Below are 23,000 nucleotides of genomic sequence, written 5' to 3'. Positions count from 1 at the left end.
ACTGTTGTGCATACAGACCCACCTAAGGCCTTACTGCCTAGGTGGGCGAACTATGGCATGTGTGCCACAGATGGCAGATGCAGCCTGTGTGTGTGGCATGTGACAGATCAGGGAGGGGGCAGGGAACATAGTGGCAGATAGGGCAGGAAGCAGAAAGCAGAACAGGAGATTGGACAGGGGAAGGCAATTAGAGTCGGCCTTGTGGAGGGTGCAGGGCTTCATTCGTATCATGCCTGCTAAAGCTTGGTTTCTTTTGCTCTAGACAGCTAATTTATGCCAAGCGATGTTGGGATTTACAAGCTGGGTATTTCCCTATCAATCTTGCCTACAGAGTCTGATTCTCACAGGCTAAGTGAAAGCCAGGAGCTCCTTTTTCACCTAATGACCTTGTAGTTAGAACAGTTACCTGGGATTCAGGACATTCAGATTGAAATCCTTCCATCCATGTGAGAAGTTTTGAACCCAGGCTTGTCACCTTCCAAGACACTTCCATGACTGCCAGGGTAGTGTGTTTTGGGTGTGACTCTCCCTAACTCCTACTGATGCTGTTCCAATTTGAGTATAAGTCTTTCACTGCAGCAGGGACGACTCTTATCCCCTCCTGGTGAGTGCCAGAAAACTGTTATGGACACTGTGTCCTCCTCTTGCTCAATGAATATTTAAAAAACTGAAAACTCCTCCCCAGTGTACTCTAAAGTGTGGTGATAATACTCAGCATTGCAGCACCTCAGTTTCTGTTATATGTCTGGCCTTTACTAGGGTTGTCTAAAGTATCTAGATATCTAATTTCCATTGATATATGCAAGTTAGGTGTTTTTCTTTAAATATCTTTAAAAGGTCTAACCCAAAGGAATTTGTCACTCTTTATGGAGAGCCTTAATTTCAGTTTATTGCTTTTATGGGGGAATCCCTTCCATATTACTGTTCTTTGGCCGGCCTTGGATTGTTTTGGGGTTTTGCATCTTTATACTTGCAACTACATCTTATTGGTGTTTTATACCAGTCACAAACTCAGTAAATCAATCACAAACTCAGTAAATAAAATTTAAAAGAGCACAAGGCATCTAAGAACCTGTAGAGACAGCAGTACTGTGAAGTCATCCAGCCAAAGTGACACCAAAACCAGTCTTTGAACATATTAACTTACTGTTTCAATTATGATATTAATTGATATGATATATTGGAGCATGAACATTTTTCTCGCACCAGAGTTCTGTGTGTGGATGTTATTAATTACTGTACATTGTTATGATCGTTATCTTGACTAGTGGCTATGTTTTACAGCAGATTTCTAAAACCAGTACTTCTTTACAAACACAAAGCCTTTTAAGCACCCTTCTGAATGCTGTGCTGTATCACTACTCTGTCTTTGCAGTTATCAGGTTTTATCATGCTCCGAGCATTTAGACATACAAATGGTAAGTTTGGGCACCATCACCTACAGAGCCGGGATCATCATAAATCTGTGCTGGCAATCAGGAGGGAAGATGTTAATGTTTGGGAAAGAAGAGCACCTCTAGCACCAAAGCACGTTAAAGAACTAACACGTTTGGGATACAAAGTCTTAGTACAGCCATCAAATCGGCGAGCCATCCATGAAAAGGTAAGTTCTGTTATGCTTTTCATGTAGATTTAAAAATGGAAGCGATGCAATTTCATTGAAAGTTAGATTAGATGATTTAAAGGTTGTAAGTAATAAAGGATGTATGTTATGAGCATTATTTATTACTGTAAGGAATAGTTTTTCCTACTGACTAAAGAACTGGGCCTCATTGGTTAGACATATAATGCAATACCAGTTAGCTTTATTTTTAACATTTTTTTAGTTAGTTTATTTTTATCCTTTCCATTGATACTGAAGAAATTCCCTATGGTTTTTTGTGCAGAGACTTTGGGACTTTGCGTAATTAACAGTGTCATATCTGACTGCTAGTTTTGTTTTTGTGTGTGGCTTTCTCCCCACAACTGAATTCATGTGTCATTTTCCTAATGCCTTTTTTTACTGTCAAGACATTCTCTTAAAGGGTACGTGTATTCCTCTCCACTGAGCACATTAGCTTAGCTGAATTAGCCTGAAATGATTACAGAACACCATACCATTGTAGGCAACCACCTTTGAAGCCTTGTTAACTATCTGTGTTGCAGCTTTTTTAGCCTGAATCTTAATAGGGCTTTTCAACTGTATTACGCTAACATCATTGCAAAATATACCTGATATTGTTACTGATCCCAATTAAAAACAAATCCTGATGTAACTGTAATAGGTAACTATTAAAGAGTATGTGTACTCTTCTTAATGGGGAGCAATGCTGGTTTCTACTAAAGAGCTCCCCACTAGACACACCTTTTGACATTTTAAAGGTTTGAATTGGAAAATATTTTTGAACTAATGGGGATCCAGGTATAGCTAAGATAAAAATATTTGTTTTATCCAGTTACAGTTTATTTAATCAGAGTTTCAGGGATGAGAATTAATATTTTACTGAACTTAAGTAGTCTCTGAAGCAATTCTGAAGAGAAATACTTTTAAGATTCGAGAAAAAAGTATGAATATGCAAGGTCTTCAAATCATAAAAGCAGTTTGTGCATGTATCATAATACTTTGACTCAGTTTTGTGTTATTTTGTTTGCTAAGTTTTCTTTTTTTAAGCCATCCTTTGTTTTTCCTGCATTACAATCTAATATTCTGTTTACAGGATTATGTCAAAGCAGGTGGCATTATTCAGGAAGATATTTCTAAGGCTTCTCTAATTGTGGGAGTGAAGAGACCTCCAGAGGATAAATTAATCCCTAAAAAAAACTATGCATTCTTCTCGCACACTATTAAAGCCCAGGAGGCGAATATGTCTCTTCTGGATGAGATTCTGAGACAGGTAAATATTGTAGTGACAAAGATCAGTGACTTATCACTAGGTGAAACCAGGTTAAATATAAAAGTTCAGTTAAAGGTAACCTAAGAATTTATAGATCTCTGAGCTTGCTTTTCATAATATAATAACAAAGGGTGCTGACAGAAGTGAAAAAAATAATAATGGCGCTTTACTGGAAGAGGAAGCATGTTAGTTTGACCTGGCTCCCCAGCATCTGTATAGACTGGACACATCAAGCAGGGCTTTTTGGTGCTTTTCTCTAAAGCTAATTCAAAGCTGATTCAAAAGGTGCCAGAAAGCCCTGCTGAAGTGCCTGATTCATACAGACATTGGGCTAGCCAGGGCAAACTAATGTGATGCCTCTTTTGGGCACACACTGCTCTCGGCACAGGGGCGTGCTGGGCTGAAAGTAAAGTGCTGGGTTTTTTTCACGTCTGTAAGCAGCCAAAAGCCTTTGCTGTCTTCAGTCAGTATTTTACAGGATGTATTTAATTATGAACATATTTGTAGATAGGTTATAATATGGAAAGAAGACTATTTGAGTGGGCAGTATATAGCCAAACAGAATCTATAGATTACCTGTGTATCTGTGACATTACCTCACATACATCAATGAGATGGAACACGTCCCCAAATTCTTATCATGTGCTGTATATTCTGGACTTCCATTTTGTTATTTATAACTCATCTTTAAGCATTTGTCCTTGGCTGCAGTTTTTATTACTGGTTTCTGTTGGGGACTGAATTGGTTCCTCTTTGCTTGTATCTTAATATACTACTTTGTTTGAAGCCATGCTATTTTTGGGTATATAGCATCCAGTAAAAAAAACAAACAAAAAAACCCCCTACTCAAATGTAACGTATGCTTCCATGAGGCAGAAATGACATCCTCCCAGTTAAAGAATAAGAATCTGAACCAAACAGAATTGCATTAGTATAGCTGATACCAGTATCAGGCCCACGTAGCTTGATGTTCAGTTCTTACATGGCTAAATGTTCCAATTAATCAATAGGGAATTCTCCCTGATTAAGGACAGCAGGGTTACTCCAGTTTTATTATTTTCATGTTCACAATGCTAACATTTTGTTTCCTTACTAAAACATACTGACTGCCTTTAAAACCAAAAGCAATCCATTTTTCTTTTTTTAAAGCAAACGTTCACTTTATGTAGTTGTAAATGTTCTGCCCCTGCCAACTGTATGTGCCTTGCATGACGTACTATGGAAGGGGCATATAAAAACAATTCCATGAGAAACAGTACCCAATTCATTTTTCCTATTAAAAATAAGATTTTCAGTAAATATGTAACAACACCTTATTGCCTATTTTCAGGAAATTCGACTGATTGATTATGAAAAAATGGTTGATCATAGAGGGGTGCGAGTTGTAGCCTTTGGAAAGTGGGCTGGTGTGGCAGGTAAGCATTAAGTATAACGGAGCTAATAATACCTTTCCTTCACCTCTTTTATTTACATTAACTTCATAAGAATTAAAACCTTTTCAGTATTTAATAGTTACTCAGCTGCCTCAGTGTCTTTTTTTTTTTAATTCTTTTCTTGCGACTGTCTGTCTTTTTGGCAAGCAGTCTACTTTAGTTTTTCCAAATCTCTTGTTTTTCTTTACCTTCCTTTAAAAGTCCCAACAATCTGTTCAGATCCTGGAAATCAGAATCATCCTCACCTGCGGAAGAATCAATATCCATAGGCCAACAGAAACAAATTTATGTTAGTGTCCTAAATTTCTGTTGGCCTAAGCATAGCGTGGACTTAGAGTACACAAACTGATCAGACCTACCTATATGACAAAGTTTATTTTTTAAATCAAATGTTCACATTGTCCTTCAAAAAGCTCCCTATTCTAATGTTCTTCTGTAGAACAGATTGACATAGGCCTGTCTCTTTTTTAATTCCCATGTGTTCTTTACCCTCTTCCCTCAAAAAATGTTGGCATGTATGAGGGATATAAAAAGCAGTATGCTAAGTCTCCAAGTGGTCCTGGAATTACAGATGTCTCTTCTGCAACTCTATACCAATTTATTTTACAGTTAAAATAATAGTATTAAAAATGGAAAAAGCTGTTTTGAGTTCAGGAAGATTTTTTGCATTAGTCAGGCTATTGAGAACCTGATTATTTATGTATGTTCTTGATATTAATTTGTAATTCTGAAACAGGAATGATCAATATTTTACATGGAATGGGATTACGATTTCTTGCCTTGGGACATCATACTCCTTTCATGGTAAGAATTTTATATGTCATTTGGGCATTTATAGTGAAACAAGGCCACATTCCTCAGCAAGCCCTTCTGCATCTGGTTTCAGCACATTGGGATGGCCCATAACTACAGGAACAGCAACCAGGCTGTGCAGGCAGTGCGGGATGCTGGCTATGAGATTTCTCTGGGTTTGATGCCAAAGTCTCTTGGACCCTTGACGTTTGTGTTTACAGGAACTGGGAACGTCTCTAAGGTAAGAAGCCCTTGCCCCCATGTCTTCCCTCAACTATAATATTGTAAGGTGGTCGATTTCCCCCCCCCAAAGTGCTACTTGGTATTTTATGCACGTGAGGTTATTGTTGTATGTTTTGAAGATAAATTCAATTTGTGCATTGTTTTTTGATTTCTGGGTTTCCTTTTGTTGTATTGTAATATGGATTTGTAAACATCCTAGACTGCTGCCTCTGGAGGAGATCTGTGGCTGATCACTAGCAGTGGATTATGAAGACTTGGATGTACATTTAAGGGAAACTTGCCCTGGAATGGATAAGAACAGTAGTGCTGGATATTTTCCATTTGCTTTATTTCACTGCCTATTTTATTTCCCAAAGAATGCTAGATTTTTACTGTGCTATTTAATAGATGGATACTAGTCCTTTACTAATGAAAGGATGATTAGTCTGATGGGTTGGTGAGTTATAAGTAGCACTACACTTGGGAAATGGGGTCATCTCTGAATCCACAGAACCTCTTTGCCCTGTGGGGCAACCTCAGTGAGGGTTTGTCAGGAGTAGCTAATAAATATGCACTGAAGAGGAGCGGTTGGTCAGAGTGAAGCATGAAATTTCTCACTAGAGCCAGCCACGTTCTTGTAACATCATTGTCATGCAGCCATGAAACAAAGAGGAAGAGCCAGGGGGACTATCAGTTTTCATACCAGCTTTGGGAACAAGGGAATCCTCAGAACAGCTGCAGCCATATGGGAGAAGATGGAAACCTGCAGGAGAATTGTCTATTAATGATTTTGGTGATAAAGATTAGACTGAATTCACTGCAAGGTCACATTTGCTAGGAAAAGATCTTGGAAACTTTGGTTATATTAGAAGGAGAAATAATTCCTGCTATTCTTTTTTTCTCACTTCAGTCTCTAATATTGCCTCTCCAACAGGATGTCAAGCCAGGAACCTTCTTTCCCTGTGTTTTTGTCCCATGTGCATAAAGGCTAATGTGAATTTATAGAAAAATGTAGCCCTGTTTCATACCTCAGCAAATACCCTATTCAGTAGCTTTCCTGATAGTCATCACAAAACACATGGGGAAGGAAGCATTGTTCCATGCAAGCATCAGTTTTGCCCCTCTGTTAAAGCTGTCAACAGGATTGATTCTGCAAATTGCTGGGCAACCTCCACTCCCAGCAGAGCAATTGGGAGTAGAATCAACTCACCAAGTTGCAGAATGAACTTAGTAACAGTAGGTTCAGTTTGTAAGTGACAAATTGGAGTTAGACTGTGAACATTTTTCTCACAACCATGAAGGTTAAAATTGCATTTTAAAAAACTAGAATTGTGATCAAAATTCTGCAGCAAGGGGAAGATGCGTCATCAAATTCCATGATTGCAGTATATGCCAAACCAGGTGACTCTTTCCAGTTCACAAGCTAAATGGACCACTAGATGATGTTCCCCAGTGGATCATACTTTAGGTAGCACTGTTTCTTTGGCGGGTACTTGTTATGTCCACTGACATCTAGTTCTGTGAAGGATTCTGTGAAAATTGGTGCAACCTGTTTAAAGTATACCCTTATGCTTATTTCAGGATAAATTAAAATGTTCTTTATGTGATTATTTTCACTATTCTAAATTTATGCTGATACCTGTGCAATTGATATCTGTATAATTTTTAATCTGCAGGGTGCCCAAGAAATGTTCAATGCACTCCCTTGTGAGTTTGTGGAGCCACATGAGCTGAAGGAAGTTTCTAAATCTGGAGGTAACCTTAAGGCAGTAATGCAGTATCCTTCAGAATCTTTTTGGCCAATAGTTTTGCTCTTTAAAGAACTTGAGTTTCTTTTCTTTACCATAGACCTTAGGAAAGTATATGGGACGGTGCTAAGTCGTCACCATCATCTTGTAAGGAAGAGTGATGGAGTGTATGACCCAGCAGAATATGAGAAACACCCAGAACTCTACACTTCTCGTTTTAACATTGATGTAAGTATTGTTTCTATTCTTTCAGTATAAGGCTTTCCAAACTCTGCCAATAACTACCATTTTTCCATGTTCCATTTAGTTGGGAATTCATTAGTATGCTGGATCAAATTAAATTATTTTGCCTATCAATAATATCTGAATGAAGTCCTTGGGACTTTCTGACTGTCTTTGCAGATTGCACCCTACACTACTTGCTTAATTAATGGAATATACTGGGAGCAAGATACTCCTCGCTTGTTAAGCCGACAGGATGCACAAAAGCTGCTAGCTCCACATAAATTTCCTTCTCTTGCAATTGAGGGTTGCCCTGAATTACCACACAAGTAAGTCTTTTTTGTTCAGTGACAATAATTCTCCTGGATTCTAATTAAACAGCTCCTTTCTTATGCATTGTGAAACACCAATTAGATCTTACTTTTCTTTTTGTGTCTGCTTTCCTATTAATTTGTTTTGTTGCATATATAAGTAATTTTTACCCAAGACAAATAGCTATGAGAATTTTAATTTTTCCTTTGGTAGTAAGTTTAAATTTTGATCCTCAGTAGTTCATAATAGAATGCATTAAAATACATTCTCTGTACTGCATGTAGACAAACACACTGTGCACCACCATAGCTAGAAAATTTTCTAAAGCTCAGTTTCTTTAGTAAGGTTCTTCTCTTCTGGCATTCATCTAATTCAGATTCAATAACAAATCTCTGATAGTAAATGGTATTTTTTGTGCTTTGGAATAACTCTTCATATAGAAATGTGGAGTGTGAATTTAAGGCTAGATCCAAAAAAGACTTGGGCATGGAGGTGAGGAGTCCATCTTTTGTATAAATAGCCTTACTTGTGTGGTTAGAGCCCTTAACCAGGAAGTGAAAGATTGGCTTTATACTTTTTTTTTTTTTTAGCTTGAATGGGTTCACACTCGTGTCTCCCACCTAATCATCAGGCTGTAGGTTAATCTGGGCTGAGGTACTCCATTTGGACTCCATCTCCGCAACCCCTCTCTTTTCAAGCAGAATTCAAAGCTTTTGGGACTAGAGGGTAAGCAGGAGAGAGCCTGAGTGTTTCTTGGTGGATAGGATGTTCCCTAAAACAGTGATTTTCAACCAGGGTGTTGCAAGATCCTTTTAAAGGTGCCACACAAAATTAGCCCTTTTAGGTGTGCAAACACCTATATGTAATTCACAAGATAACCCCAGAGACTTCAAATAGAAAATCATTCCAACATGTTGTGGTCTTTCTGAGTGGCACTAAGTTTAGGGGTGTTGACTGGGTAATGTGGGAATATGTCAATATTGGTGTCTGTGCTGCTGATCTAGCAACTGTAATCATGTTCATTAGAAAAAAAATTTAAAATCCATTTAACACTTAAAAAATAAAAATATAATTTAAAGTATTAAATGGTATTCTAATTTTTTTTAAAGTGAAAGGTGAAACAAAGGATGCCTAAACATGTCAAGATAAATATTACTGTATCCCTTCCTTCTGTTGGTTTATAGATGTAACCTTTCATGAAGCACACTTTTGTCAGTAGTAATTGAGGGCACTATAGAGAGATGTGACTTGGTTCTCTGTCTGGAGCTAAATCTCTGAGGGATCTTCCTAGTTCTCTTTTTTTCCTTTTTGGTCCTTGATCTATTTTATCTTTATATTTTGTAGTGGTTCATTATTTGGAGGTGTGACTAATGTTCTTGTTCATTGTTTTATTTTGTTTATTTCAGACTTTTGGCAATATGTGACATTTCAGCAGACACAGGAGGATCTATAGAATTTATGACTGAGTGTACAACAATCAACAATCCATTTTGTATATATGATGCTGACCAGCATATTATTCATGACAGGTGAGAGTACCTTTACTTTGCACTGTCTTCCTTTGCGTTTTAGACCCCCTGTATATTAAGCTTATTATATAAAGACTCAAGGAACACTGCTAAAGATGTAATATTCTTTAAGGGCAAGGAAAATATGGTGTTGAATTTCTGTGGTGTTTCTTCTAGTGTTGAAGGCTTTGGAATTCTGATGTGTTCCATTGACAACCTCCCAGCACAGCTTCCCATAGAATCAACAGAATATTTTGGAGACATGCTTTTCCCTTATATTGAAGAGATGGTAAGGCTTTATGAGCTTGGTAAGAAGTTTGGTCTTATACTTTGTTCATATTTTGTGGTTCTTCTGCTCTGCTATATGTTGGTTTAAAAAATCTGCTGTAGAACATAGCTTGTGTGTGAAAATTGGATGCTCCCTAGAGTACTAGGCAAAATGTTTCAAAACATCTGGTATTCCATTTTCATAAGTGGCTTAGGAGCCTAAATTTCAATGAAAATCAGTTTAAAACAAGGTAAAAGCCAGGTGTGTTTCAGGTTTCCAAAGTATTACTACATCATACTATTGTTCTCTTATTGTTTGTATTTTATTTTAACCCAAAAAGTTTTAACAGTTTCTTTCTTTGTAATGAAGCATATTTTTCCAAAGAGGATTTATTTTTTAAAATACCTGTAAAAGCATGAAGGAAATAAAGTACTCTGATTGAAACCATTTTTTTCCCCTCTACAGCTATTATCTGAAGGCTCTGAGCCTCTTGAAAGCCAGAACTATTCACCTGTTGTTCGAGATGTAAGTTCTACAAGCTAATTTCCTTCCTTTTTTGACCTGGGTATTGAAAGTCCAGATGCAAAAAGAGTAATTTGTTTCATATACTTTGTAGGCAGTGATTGCATCCAACGGTTCATTGACTCCTAAGTATAAGTATATCCAGAAACTGAGGGAGAGCAGGTAATATATAGATTTTGATTTGCATTATGATCTTGATTCTGTGTATCCGGTTTTAAATAAGCATGTGTACCTTTTATCATTGTTGCATTTATTTATTTAATTCAAGCTTTGGTGGAATCGCTTTATGTAGTTACATTTTCTTTTGGGTTGATAATTCTCCCTACAGTGCTTAACTTCATTAGCAGCACATATTACTAATTACTCCTGAACATGAGCAAACAGGGCAAACAATGCCTGCTACATTGATTTCTTGAAGACCCAAAATAAGTGAATGCTAATATTATTCTTTGTTCCTTGGGTGAATTTGATATCTTTTATTAGACCAACACGGCTACAACCTAAACCCCTGCAATATTATTCTTTGATGCTTCTATCCTCAAAATTTATGCACACTGCATTGGCCTATTCAGGGATTTCTGGGATAGGAATAGTTCTAATGTATTTTGCAGCCTTCTACTTATTAGTAGAGGAAGCTGTTATTCCTTCCCGCTTACATGCAGTTTTGTTCAGTTTTTGGGTATATTCAGGATTCTGCATAAAGGCCTCTGACTTTCCATTTCACTTTACTAGGACAGTAGCTATTGTATATGATTCTTTCCTTACTTCCTCTGTATTTTTATCTTGCAGTGGTGATGAAGCAGATTTGGTTAGCTTAACTCCCTTAAAGCTCACCACTTCACTACTTAAAGTATGAAAATCCTGGATTTTTCTCCATTATTTCTAGTAACTTGCATTGTATTTTTATTCTTCTTACAGAACCTCACTGTTTTGGCAATGATGGCTAACTCTGTCTTCATGGGGTTTTGGTTAGGGATTGCTGGAACACTCGTATCTGTAACACAGTAGAAATTGGATACACAGCAGAAATCAATACGGGCTTAAACATTACATGCATTTATATACATTTAGACAATATAACGTGTCACTTCCCCATGCACTTATAGTTTTGGCTGTAGGAAATTTTAAAATACAATAATGTAATTAATGGGGAAATCCTATGAGGACTTCAGGAAAAGTCCATCACATCCAGCTTAATCATTTACAGGCCCTTTTCCATAGGGATGGAGCAAGCCATTTGCTTCCCAAAGATCACAGCTTACAGCTACATTTTTTGGTATATGCTATTTTGGTGGAAAATCTCCTGGGGCTGTCTCCGCTAACATACCTTCTTATTCCTTGCACAGCATTGTGGTCTGTCTTTTGGCTCCCCTCTTAACCTCTTGCATGGGCTTGTATGAGCTGCCTAAGAAGCTGGAGACTGTCTTCCAAAGGGGTTTAATTGTGGGTAGATTTTTGATCTTTCTGCAGAACTGTGTGTTGCATGTGTGGTGTGTCATTTTTTTTAACTATAATTCACTTAACTAAAAAATGAACAGGACCCACTAAACCCAAACCCTTTTTTTTTGGATATTTTTCCCCTTTGGATTTATTTGGAAAGAATGCAATTATAATAACAAATTGGCTCTTTAAAATGCGATAGTTTACCCATGAGGTTTCAAATTTGGGATGTGAAGAGGGAGTTATCTGACTTGTATTACTGCTCTAACATAATACAACATAATAGTTAGTCTGATAGCTAAGGGCTCTATTTAGACTAAATGCTAAGTGTTACTTTTTGAAGGCTAATGAACTCTGTGCAAAGAACAGCCAGGTTATGAGAGTTAATATGGGTGATGGGCCCCAAGAGAGAGGAATGTACATTTGAGTTGTTGTTCTTTCCAATTTCTTTTTACCTTTTTGCTTCATTGATACTATATGCTGCTTTTGCAGAGTGCAAATGGTACGTCATGTTAACAGTAATTCTGAGAGAGGTCCATAGTTTTCCCTTCCAGGAACATACAAATTCTGGTCCAGTTGACCAGAGTTTGGCTGCTGGATAATTTAAACTAGGAATCAATGTAACTAGGAGCCTAATATTGTAAAAGTTGTTTCTTTTGCAAGAGAGGCTTTTTTTCTGTGCCAGATCTGGAGTTACAACCTACTTTCTCTCTTCATATTTTCTGATCATATAAACGACCCACAATTGTGCCTCAGGTTTTCTTCTCTTGGTATGAGAGTAGTATCCTTGTGAAGAAGAAAGTTAGATCAGAGTATATGGTTTGCCTCTCGGAGGTAAAATTCTTAGTCTTATCTTACCAGAGGATCTACATTATGAATATTTAAAAGGTCTGACTTATCAAGCCAAGGTAGATAAATAAGTAATATAAATCAGTAATTACAATAATAAATTAAACAATAAACTTGTTTTCATTTAAATTTGAAATTGTGATTTATTTAAATTTAATATATGTTTGGATAAATTTCCACTTTTCCTTCATGTATCCAGCATATTTAAGGTAGCTTTACTTGCAATAAAAGTTGCAATATAATAAATCTGAAGAATGTATTGCATTCAGAAGCTTGTTTACGCCTATCCTACCAATAAAAGATATTTCCCACAAAAATCCTTGCCTCTTGCATAATATAATAGTATAATTTACAGTGAGCAACTTTAAGGTTCTATTTTTGTACATTTTTAATTGAATTCTAGTTTCCTTCTAAAAGTAGCTTCTCCGATCCACCCTTGCACCAGAAAAACTGTCACCTAGTAAACAAATTAAGTATTCCTCCTTTTCTAATATGATGCAAAATATAAAATTAAGAATCTGCATACATTACTTAAAAGTATCAAGATAACATGTTTCTTTCTCATTAGCAAACAGTAGCAACAACTTTAGCTTAATGATGTATTGTATTTGGTTCAAATCCACATATTTTAATAGTTATGTCAGTGAGAATGTGTTTGTTTTAGGAGAATAACAAAAAACAAAAATGCAAATTAGTTTTAATTTAAATGAGCATTTCCCATTTTAATTTAAATTGGATCCCCCTGCCTGGCTGGGACTTTTGTCACACAATCTGAGGCCGTAAGTAGAAACAGATTTTACTAGCTAGCTATAGTCTTAAACTGTTATTCTTATAGGCGTCTTAAATTACTGTGGTATAGTTTATCCAAAGTTACATTTTCTGCAACATAAATTCCTATTCCTTAGAGGTGGCAGAGGAGGTGTAGTGGGGTAGGTATAATCTAGAACACTGCAGCATCATTCAAAAATGGCAAATTGGGGCATTCCCTCCTGAAGTAATCAGGTTTTGATGGCTTAGCTATCAAGGAAGATGTGATGGCTTCTGAGGAAGATCAGGTAACAATAGCTGTTGGAGAAGCAAAAAGAGAGAGGATTCAGTAGTATGAATGTTTGAAGCTATTTTAGACATTTTAGTTGCATTCCTTGAAATTAGAAGTTCAACTGAAAATGCTTTGAAAATGGATGTTTTGGATTTGGGTTAGAGAGCAGTGCCCGAGAACTTAAACTTTTGTCTGAACAGAGCTCTTGGTTTGTAAACTAACTAAAACTTACTGATATTGCATTAGCTTTAGCAGGTTACTCTTTGCTTATGCTGTGTGTTTTAATTTTGATTATAATCCCTTTTAGGGAATATGCTCAGTCACTGACCATGGATAAGAAGAAAAAGGTCTTGTTACTTGGAGCTGGCTATGTTTCTGGCCCTGTGATAGAATACCTCACTAGAGATCCCAACATTCAAATCACAGCAGGTACTTAAGGATTTACTTTCCAGTGTTAAAAGCACTATATAAGGGTTCATGCATGTATAAGGAATAATTTCATTTAACATCACGTTGCAGCTTACTGTTCATTCTTTTATAGACATATGGAACTGCTATGCAAGCACTACAGGCATAGTCTATGCTTTTAATTGTGTATTTCAGTCTAAAATTACTTTATAGCCTGAAGAACATTCTGAAGAAATGCCTCAATTTTAATACCACATTGCCATTTCAATTTTGATCTATTTGTTGTATACAGTGCCTTAACAAAGAAATTGGGGAGAAGATCTCTTTCTCTGTTCATTTCAGTTTGTTTGGATCATGCATTTGACAGTACTTTGTGTATAGTCAGTCTCACTCTTTCATTGGTTGTCAGTTGCATTTTCTGTCCTGTGTGATAGCATGATGACATCTCTTTTCTGTGCTGTTCTGAAAATGGGGAATCATTTACACTATTTTTTCCCTAGTCCCTGCAAGGTGCTTAAGTAGTTAGGAGAGTACATACCGTGGAACAGGCAGCAGGCAGATGCATACAAATAGAAAATGTATGGTGTAGGGAGTGTCAAGTTTGTTGTTGTAGATATGTCCAAAACACCTTTCTAATCAGAGAAACACAACTATCTTTATAGAATTATCATTTTCCCCAATTAGGCTCTAGTTTTAAGGGTACTTTATAAGTTAGTGGGTTCTTTTGAAATTAGCCCATTTAAGGAACTGTAGCTGACGATGTCCCTCTTCAAAAAACCTAAGGAGGTAGTTGTCAAGATCTTTCTCTGCCTGTGGACTGATGAAACAATTAGACTGCTTCTAAGTGTGTGGAGTTGGGAGTGAACTGCTCTTAGTGCTTGTGTCAGCTGATCAATTGTAACAGTTTCGTATGTCTGCTGTATCTGGCACTAAGTGAAGCTAAACTGGGGCAGTTTATAGCTGTAACCCGGGCGGTACCCCAAAAGGTACCCCCTCTCCAGTTGAAGGGATCAAAGCAGGTGCACAAGCGTTGTGGGAGGTGTAGGGACTCTCCTCCCCCTATAGAGCAGAGCCAGACCACCACTGGGGACTTAACCATATACCTTTTAATGAGGGAACAATACTGAGAACATAACAGGTATAATCAGGGGGTATAGTGGACACTACAATGCCCCAAGGGGTAGGATTCAACAAGGTTAGACACGTGCAATCATTGACAAAAGATAGGGTTAACAAAATATAAAACACAAACAGCAGACCAAACAATACTGGTTGGGGAGATATAAAAAAAAGCGCAAAATGTCAAAGGACAAAGAAATATAGGGCCTAGGTACCTGGAAAGGGAGAAAAACACAATGGCCCCTTTCCACTGCAAGAGGAATTTCTCCTTCTTAGCTCACTCACCCCAAGTTATCAAAGCTGAGACTTGAACTTGGATCTCTCATGTAGTAGGCAGGAACATTGCCACACAGCCACCAGTGCTAGTAGTGCTCCAAGCTGCTAGGAGTCTTGACCTTCCTGGAGCCCTAGCCTTCCTTGAAGCGCCCTGGCCTCTGATTGGAGGAGCTGGAAGCCAAGCTGGGAACCCCTCAGGTCGCTGCTCAGATCCTTGCTGAAGCGGGAAGCCTCTCCTGCTGGCCACAGCCTCTCGTAGGGGATCCTGGAGCCCATCAGGAAGCCTCTCCTGCTGGCCACATGCCATGCTGCCGAGGGTCCAACTGCTGCCTGCAGGTTCTGCTCCTTCAGGCTCTTCTGGGGCAACTGCTCCTGCCCTGCTGGCTCAGCTCTTTGAAGCTCCTTCCTTGTGGTCCCTCACTGGTCTCCCTCCTGAGTCAGCCACGCTGCCCCTTTTATCCCCCTCCAGGTGACCCAAGGGGCCAATCAGGGGACATGAGGGGTGAATCTCTGGGGCCTGATTGGTGAGGAAAGGGAATCCCAAGTCCTCCAATCATCTTTTGCCCTTTCAAAACCCCTGGGCTAGGTCACTGCCAGCTAGCCTGTCACATAGCCAAACTAAATAGCTGCTAAATTACCACAGTTTAGCTTCCACTATTCCATGAGTGGGTATATGAAAGAAATACCTCACTTCACCTGATCCATTTTAAGTTCCTTCTTTCACCCATTTTTGCTCAGTATAATTGTTTTGTCTCTGTGTATCCTCTGCACAATCTTACCAAGCCTTATTGGTCGCCCATTGCTATGGTTGTGCAATATATTTGCATTATGATATATTTGCATTATAAATACAGTAGCATCAGGAAATACAATTGTGTTGAAGGGTTTGTTGTGTTGGGCAATGTGCAAACAGTAAGGGCTTGTCTACATGAAGCTACTCTGAGGTAAGCCAAGTTGTAAATTTACAGTTGATCAAATTGTCCTCACTAGCAATTCATCCACTCTTAGCATACAGTAAGTACAAAGTAGCTTATTCTATCATTCAGAATTTGAATGAGCTAGTCATTGACCTGCCCTAGTGAATAAAGGAAAAAGAGGAAATAATTTGTTTTGCATCAGTAGAAAAGATGATACTGTCAACAATTGAGTTAGTACTTCACAAAACTCTAGTTCGAGGTGCTTGGCTAGTGACTTCCACTAGCTCAGTGGCAATAATTATATTTTAACATTTTCATTTTAATTTCAGTTATTTTGTGAAATTATAGTAATCTTAGGCTTGATGTAGTTAATTACAAATGTTACATTTTTAATTTTTAAAATAAATAATTAAAAAAGGAAAAATACATTTATTTTACAATAAAAATCTGATTTAATTAAAAAAGCCTAACTTTTGGATTTGGCTTAAATCTCTAATTGTAGTCACCCCACTACCTGTTAGGTCAGCCTGTTTTTCACCTGTGTTGCCATCTGTCGTAGACTCTGAGTTCCTTGGATCAATAATTCACCTTCCTATTAATCTGAAAGGTGCCACACAGCCTTTTGGGGTACTGCATGAATTAAAACAAATCCCTGAACTTGTTTATGGTCTTAATTTATTAATGTATTAAACCTAAACCTATAAACAAAAGTTAAAATATATATGTACAGTTTATTTTACCTACCCTTTCATGATACTCATGATCTGTTTTTCCTGAAAGCTGATGAGATCAAGAATGCCTAAAGCAGTGTAATTAAGACAGCTTTTTCATCTTAACTCTTGCAAGAGCAACACAGAACCCTGAACCAAGTTCCTGGGTTCACTATTAAAGTCTACATACCTGGTCTTGCAAACCAGTACTTTGGTGAGTAAACCCAAGTACTTGCCTACATGACGATGGGTTGAGTCACTGGCTCCTACGTCACAACACTAAGGACATGTCTACATGCCCTCTGACCATGTGAGGCAGTGCTGTTGTGAAAAGCATCTCATCCACTTATACCAAATGCCAAAAAATGGCAAGTAGCTGGTTTTTGGTGCACTGAGGATGCATACTGTGCCACTCTCCATCTTTGCCCAATGCTGTTATATTTTTTCTGGTTAGCATGCATGAAGCAGGAGCAGCATTCTCTAGCACAGTTGGAGGGAGTGTAGATATTTCATAAAACTAATTCTATAATAGAGTCATTTCTCACCAAAGTAACCAGAAAAAGAAAAGTCCCTACTTAATGGATCATGGCATCCTATATGCTATCTGTGAGATGGTGTTGAAGTGACTGGATGAATGATTCACTTGCCTCGTTCCTCTACTTTTCAAGCTTTTCTGTTTGATCCTTTTAACTTTTTCCCCAACAGTTTCTCCGCTGACCCTTTATCCCACAACAGGTACTGTTTGCCTGCATGGACTAGTAATAATTTTTGCTGGGCATAGTATAGTTGCTGTATTTTCTGTCAGTATCTTCTCAGTTCTTGTCATATTGCTTCATGTGATCAGATTAATAACCCAGGGGAAATACATTTTTAGACATCATCAATTATGGGCATCTCTCTCAATTAATTAATTAATTAAAAAATTAATTATTTTTTCCCTGTGAACCATGACCAAAAATGTTTCTGTCCTAAACAGTTTTATTGTAGAGCCCCTTACATTTTTATATTCTATGTAAAAATATCTCAAGCATTTTGTTAAATGGATCATCTTCTGAGTCCAGTTCTAGAAGCATATTTCTTAGTGACTAAGGGAAATTGATCTGTTTTAGCAGTCCAGGCACATTTTCTTTTAAATTCACTTGAATTTCTAGATGTCCTTTCCAGTAAAAAAAAAGTTAGTTGAAGTGTGTGTGTGTGTGTGTGTGTGTGTAAAGTTTGTTTGAGAGTCTGAGGCTCAGGCTTTCATCTATAAATATATTATCTCAATCCTTTTGGGATGCAATACCTTCTTCCACTTAGTACCAGTTTTTGGATTAGTTTCCACTCCAGGCTAAACTATAACAATTTGTGGAGGGTTTGTAATCAGTCATGACATAGTCATCCTATCACAGGATTTTTATTCTTTTAAAAAAAGCCACTCGATTGAATTATGTTCACACAAGAGCCTTTCTATGTGAGAAACCATGTTAATGTGTCTTTCACCTGCCATACTTTCTGATAGTGTTTGGATCACTGATTCCTTGGTAAAGGGTGGGCAGCTGTCTCATAGGGCTGCAAACATGCACACTGAATATAAGCAGAGCAGTGCACACTGGGAAGCCCAGTAGAACAAATCTGGATAAAGGAGGGCTGGCAAGACCAGTGTCACAGGCATACCTCACTACACAGTGCTTACTTTTTGACAGACTTATTGTAGCCTGGGCTCATAGCAAGGGCAAAACACTACTAAAGAGCTAATGTAATTAATTGGTTGTAGACTTGGTGTAAGTTTTAGTGGATAGACCCTCACACCATCCCAGTCTGTTCTGCATCTCAGTGGTTGCAGAATGACTGGGGTTCTTGTGAGTTTTGGATGATTCTTCACAGACCTCCTATGTTTAGGCTTATTTCAATTCTAATCACAGAGTTATCATAGGACTTTGGTTATGTGGCCTGGTGAGAAGTTGTTCAATTATTCTGTCACTTGGTTTGGTTACAAGGAGTTGCATACATCCTCATTTCTGTCTGATGTAGCAGGCAGGGTACTAGTTGTTTCTGCACTCTGAGTTGCATTTAAAGAACAGGTACTATGAGATGCCCAGCACAATATTTAAGGATCCTCTAGAACAGGAGCAGGCAATTATTTCGAGCAGAGGGCCACTTACCAAGTTTTGGCAAGCTGTCAAGGGCTGCATGGGTAGCCCCGCTCCTGACAGGTACCCCACCCCCTGTTTGCCATCTTGTGACCAGAAGTCCCACCCCCTAGCCCCTGATCTTTGCCACCAGAAGTCCCTCCCCTTACCCCTGGAAGTACTCCTTTCAGCAAGGAGTTTTGCCAGCTCAGAACCAGAAAAATACCAAATTATAGTCTAAAAAGTGATCATCTACAACATTCATTAATTTGATTTCAAAAAATATTTTTGTCCTGATTTACATGCGTTTGTGTAGTATATGCAGAAGTGACTGCACAATAACTTAAAATGAAGTCTTATTCTTGTATATTGTGGGGTGTGGGTATAGGTTTGTGGGGGCTGTGGGTGTGTGGGTATGTGGGGTGTGGGTGGGTATGGGGGGAGGGTGGCTGGGGTTTGTGTATGGCAGTGTGAGGGGAGGCATAGGTGCATGTGTATGGAGGGGTGTGAGTGTGGGACTCACACTTTGAACACGCGCACACTCACGTACACACACACACACACACTGCCCCTGTGCCTACACAGATGGACACACACACACACACACACACACACACACACACACACACACACTCTCTGCCCTTGTGCCTGCTGACGTGTGTGCGTACACACACACACACCCCCCTACCAGCACGGTCCCATGCTCTGCGGTCTGGGGATGCAGCCAGGAGACACAGCCATTTGGTGCTGGAGCAGGGCTGGGGCAGGAAAGCAGGGAACTGGCTGGGGGTGGGCCGGGCTGGGCTGCTCAAACCTGCAAGCCTGCTGAGGGCTTCCTCTGGGTCCTACTGCCCCTGGCTCCAGCCAGCTTTGACAGGGAGCCGGGGCAAATGAATATTAATTTACTAAATTTTTTAGGGGTTTCACGGGCCGGATAGAATAGCCTGGCAGGCCAGATCCATCCGGCGGGCTGTATGTTGCCCACCCCTGCTCTAGAAGTTACAGCTGTCTTTCAAAGCAGACTTTACAAGATGACAACGAATAACATGGTCTTGATACACAATGTGATTGATAGATTATGTAGGATCTTTGCTTGGGGAAGAGATATTCAGGATCTCTTTTTTTATTTATCTAACATGAGAGCTGTGTTGCGAGGAGACTGGAAAGAAGGGTGATAGTTCCATGGTACATGGAGCACACCCCTGTTTTGCTTAATGCTGGTGTCCAGTAAGTTAAAGGTGAGATTGTAAATCACTCTGATTCTTATGGCAAAATACCTGATGGTATTCAAGACAGCAGATAAGGCTCATATGAAGAGTTGGAATCAAAATTAAATTTAAATAAGAAAGAACAGGAAGGGATTAAAACAATTTGAGCAAAGGTTCTGATTCTTTGTTGGGATTCTGCAATTCCCTTGGCATAGACGGCTTTTTATTTCTGAGGATAAATATTCCCAGCAGATCCCTGTTTTTAAATTATAGTGGCTGTAGCTTGACACTAGCAATTTGATGTTTAAAGGAGCAAGATGTTTTACATTTGCTTTGCCATCAACTGTTTGTTTTTGCTTTGTTTTTTATTTTGCTGGGTCAATGCAACTGCTTTACTTTGGAAAGAGAGAGATTGACAGGGACCATAATTATCCATTTGCTAAGGCACATGCACAACAGAAGTGCTGGTAGTGGAGTTTGCATGACAACTGGGTTATTCAGTAGGGCAGAAGGTACTTCTGGTGCTCACCTTCACATGTGGGTGGGGGGAAACTTGATTTCTATTTATCAGTTGATATTCTTATTTTTTAAAACAGCATCTTTTATGAAGGAACAACTTGAACAGCTGACCAAGAAACACAGCAATGTCACTTCTGTAATTATGGATGTTATTAAACATGAGGATAAACTTTCCACCTTGGTGAAGAAGCATGACCTCGTAATCAGGTCAGAATTCTGAGTAAAACTTGGTAGGCATGACACTGAACTCTGCTGTGATAAGGCTTCTGTATAGCTCTGTAAATAGCCACATAGGCCAGGTACAGACATTACACATTTACCAGTATAAGTGATTGGAAACCCATAACAGAACAGCTATTTGGCACACATACAGGTGGAACCAGGTCTAAGATTTGCCTCCCTTCTCCCCCCCACACCACCAAAGTGCGAATGTGCGTTCTGTTTGCTACCGATCTAAACTATGTTGCTTACAGAAGACTGCATAACTTAGATCAATTCTGCCTCGGGCTTTTTGAATGTCTGTACTTAGCTATAGGGTTTTACCAGTGTGCAAGGAATGTAAAGCAAATAGGTCGTCTTCGCTCATAGCTCCAAGTGTGAGGAGTGTGCATGAGTTGGGAGCATGGAAGGGGATGTGACTGGACATTGTGTCTTCATATAACAAGTACGTCGGAATTGTCTCTAGTGCAGTATAACTCTTTCCTGATTGTTAAAGTGGCAAGATGATTTTAAGGGGAAGATAACTGAATGAGCCTCAATGCGGTCTGTCTTTGTGGGTATGCAACTTTACTTGCTTAAACTCTCATGAGTCTACATGAGATGATTTTTTTCATGTACAAACCTATCATCTGCATGTGCAAATTACATGGTGCAAACAAGTAATGGTGCACATACATGCAGATGCCAACTTCTGAAAAAATTCAACCTTTGCTACTAAACAGTTACAGAAATTGTTCTCTTTTTGAGCTTTGAAGTAGGGTTGGAAACTGCTTTATAGTCCTCCCCATTCCTGAGATATGTTGTGCCTGATGGCTGCTTTTCAGGATTCTGTCTGGGGAGGTAATTCAGCCAGACCATTTTCATGAAAGCTGCTTCAAAGCCAGCTTACCAGATTTAAATTATAAAACACAGCACACACCATTTTTGGATGTGGCACTGAGAAGAAAACATGATTCTGTTTTCACAAGGGGAAATGTAAAAGATGAGGCATGCAAAGAATTGAGAGTGCTTGAACCCACTCTTCCCCTGTATGCACTTCGTATGAAGTAGTTGTTAAACAATGCTATTCCAAGCTATTCCAATTAGGTAGCATTTTATGCTCACTCGCATAGGCATAAACCTACATTGAAAGTAGTGCAAGGCCAAAGGTCCTTTGCATTAATAGACTTTCTAAATGCAGGAAAACTTTTTGCAAATTGTCTTCAAGTCAAAATACAAGTAATTGGTTAGATGTTGATGTACATTTTTTGTTTGTTTGCAGCTTGCTGCCTTATTCAGCACATCCTTTAGTTGCTAAGAAATGCATTGATAGTAAAGTAAACCTGGTAACAGCTAGCTACCTAACACCAGCTATGAAAGAACTCCAAGAAAGGTAGGTCTGAAAGTCAGTAGTGAGATGCTGTCATTCTTTTTTAAGTAATTAATATGGTCCATGTTCCCTTACTATTTGTATTCCTTGCAATCTTTGATGTATTTAGATTCTTAAGACCTCATGGCTTACTGGTTTTCTGATTTTACGATGGCAGCTGACACTGTATGAAGTACAGAGTAATTGACTTGCCCAAACTCACAGAGGTAGACTGACAGATCAGGAAATTGAACGCAGGTCTCAAAGCTTGTCAAGCTAATGTTCTAATCACTGGAACCTGCCAAGTCACTTCATGTTATTCCACTGCATCTTCTCTATCACCGATTACATTTGGACAAAAACAATGCTTGGAATACAGCCCTTCAGCCAGCTACTCAACTCAAATGGTCTGCTGTTAAATCAGTAGAGTTATTTTAGGTGACTGAGATGAGAATGTCTTCCTGTCATTAGTGCATTGCTCTTCCAGAGCACTGTGAAGTAACCTAAAGAAGTCTATCAGGTAGATAAGCTACTTGTTTCTCTTTCTCATGAATTTATAGCATCCATATCCAAAGAACATGTTAAAATTCTTAAAAGCCATCATAACTTTCCTAAAATGCAAGTGTAATGTAAGCCATTGTAATAATTTGCAAGGAATTTGAGGCTGATATTGAGGGGCATGTTCAGGAGTTGGGGTTGAAGATCAGACGCATTTATGGATCAGAGGCTTTGGTTGGGTGAATTAAAAGAAATACTTAAGGCCCTATAAATATCCCTTACTACTTAGTTAATCAACTAATACAGAGGCTATTTGTGTCTATATAATGCGGATTTTACCAATATATTCTACTGGTAAAGTAATGTTACTGTAAATTTAGGTATACCAGCAATGCTGTATTTCTTCATTGGCATAATAAAACTATTCCTCATGAATAAA

At 38.5% G+C, this 23,000-nt stretch overlaps 1 protein-coding gene across 2 annotated transcripts in view; it reads left to right on the top strand.

The window, feature by feature from the left end:
- Positions 1-23,000, top strand: part of AASS (aminoadipate-semialdehyde synthase) — a 48,075-nt gene that overhangs the window by 3,719 nt on the left and 21,356 nt on the right. The window contains exons 2-17 of one of the 2 annotated variants that reach the window (XM_025216925.1): positions 1,376-1,603; positions 2,697-2,873; positions 4,204-4,288; positions 5,043-5,110; positions 5,193-5,339; positions 6,997-7,075; positions 7,169-7,296; positions 7,471-7,619; positions 9,009-9,131; positions 9,288-9,399; positions 9,844-9,903; positions 9,995-10,062; positions 13,536-13,657; positions 17,364-17,393; positions 20,574-20,703; positions 21,977-22,087. In XM_025216925.1, the coding sequence (XP_025072710.1) occupies positions 1,391-1,603; positions 2,697-2,873; positions 4,204-4,288; positions 5,043-5,110; positions 5,193-5,339; positions 6,997-7,075; positions 7,169-7,296; positions 7,471-7,619; positions 9,009-9,131; positions 9,288-9,399; positions 9,844-9,903; positions 9,995-10,062; positions 13,536-13,657; positions 17,364-17,393; positions 20,574-20,703; positions 21,977-22,087 (1,802 nt within the window). In that variant the 5' untranslated portion in view covers positions 1,376-1,390. The remainder of the gene's footprint in view (positions 1-1,375; positions 1,604-2,696; positions 2,874-4,203; positions 4,289-5,042; positions 5,111-5,192; positions 5,340-6,996; positions 7,076-7,168; positions 7,297-7,470; positions 7,620-9,008; positions 9,132-9,287; positions 9,400-9,843; positions 9,904-9,994; positions 10,063-13,535; positions 13,658-17,363; positions 17,394-20,573; positions 20,704-21,976; positions 22,088-23,000) is intronic. The other variant, XM_006034828.3, reaches the window with a different exon arrangement.

This window comes from Alligator sinensis, unplaced genomic scaffold, assembly GCF_000455745.1.
Source record: "Alligator sinensis unplaced genomic scaffold, ASM45574v1 scaffold908_1, whole genome shotgun sequence".
In the NCBI taxonomy this organism is placed as follows: Eukaryota; Metazoa; Chordata; order Crocodylia; family Alligatoridae; genus Alligator; species Alligator sinensis.
Note: the sequence above shows the minus strand (reverse complement) of the source record. Positions and strands in the feature narration are given on the sequence as shown.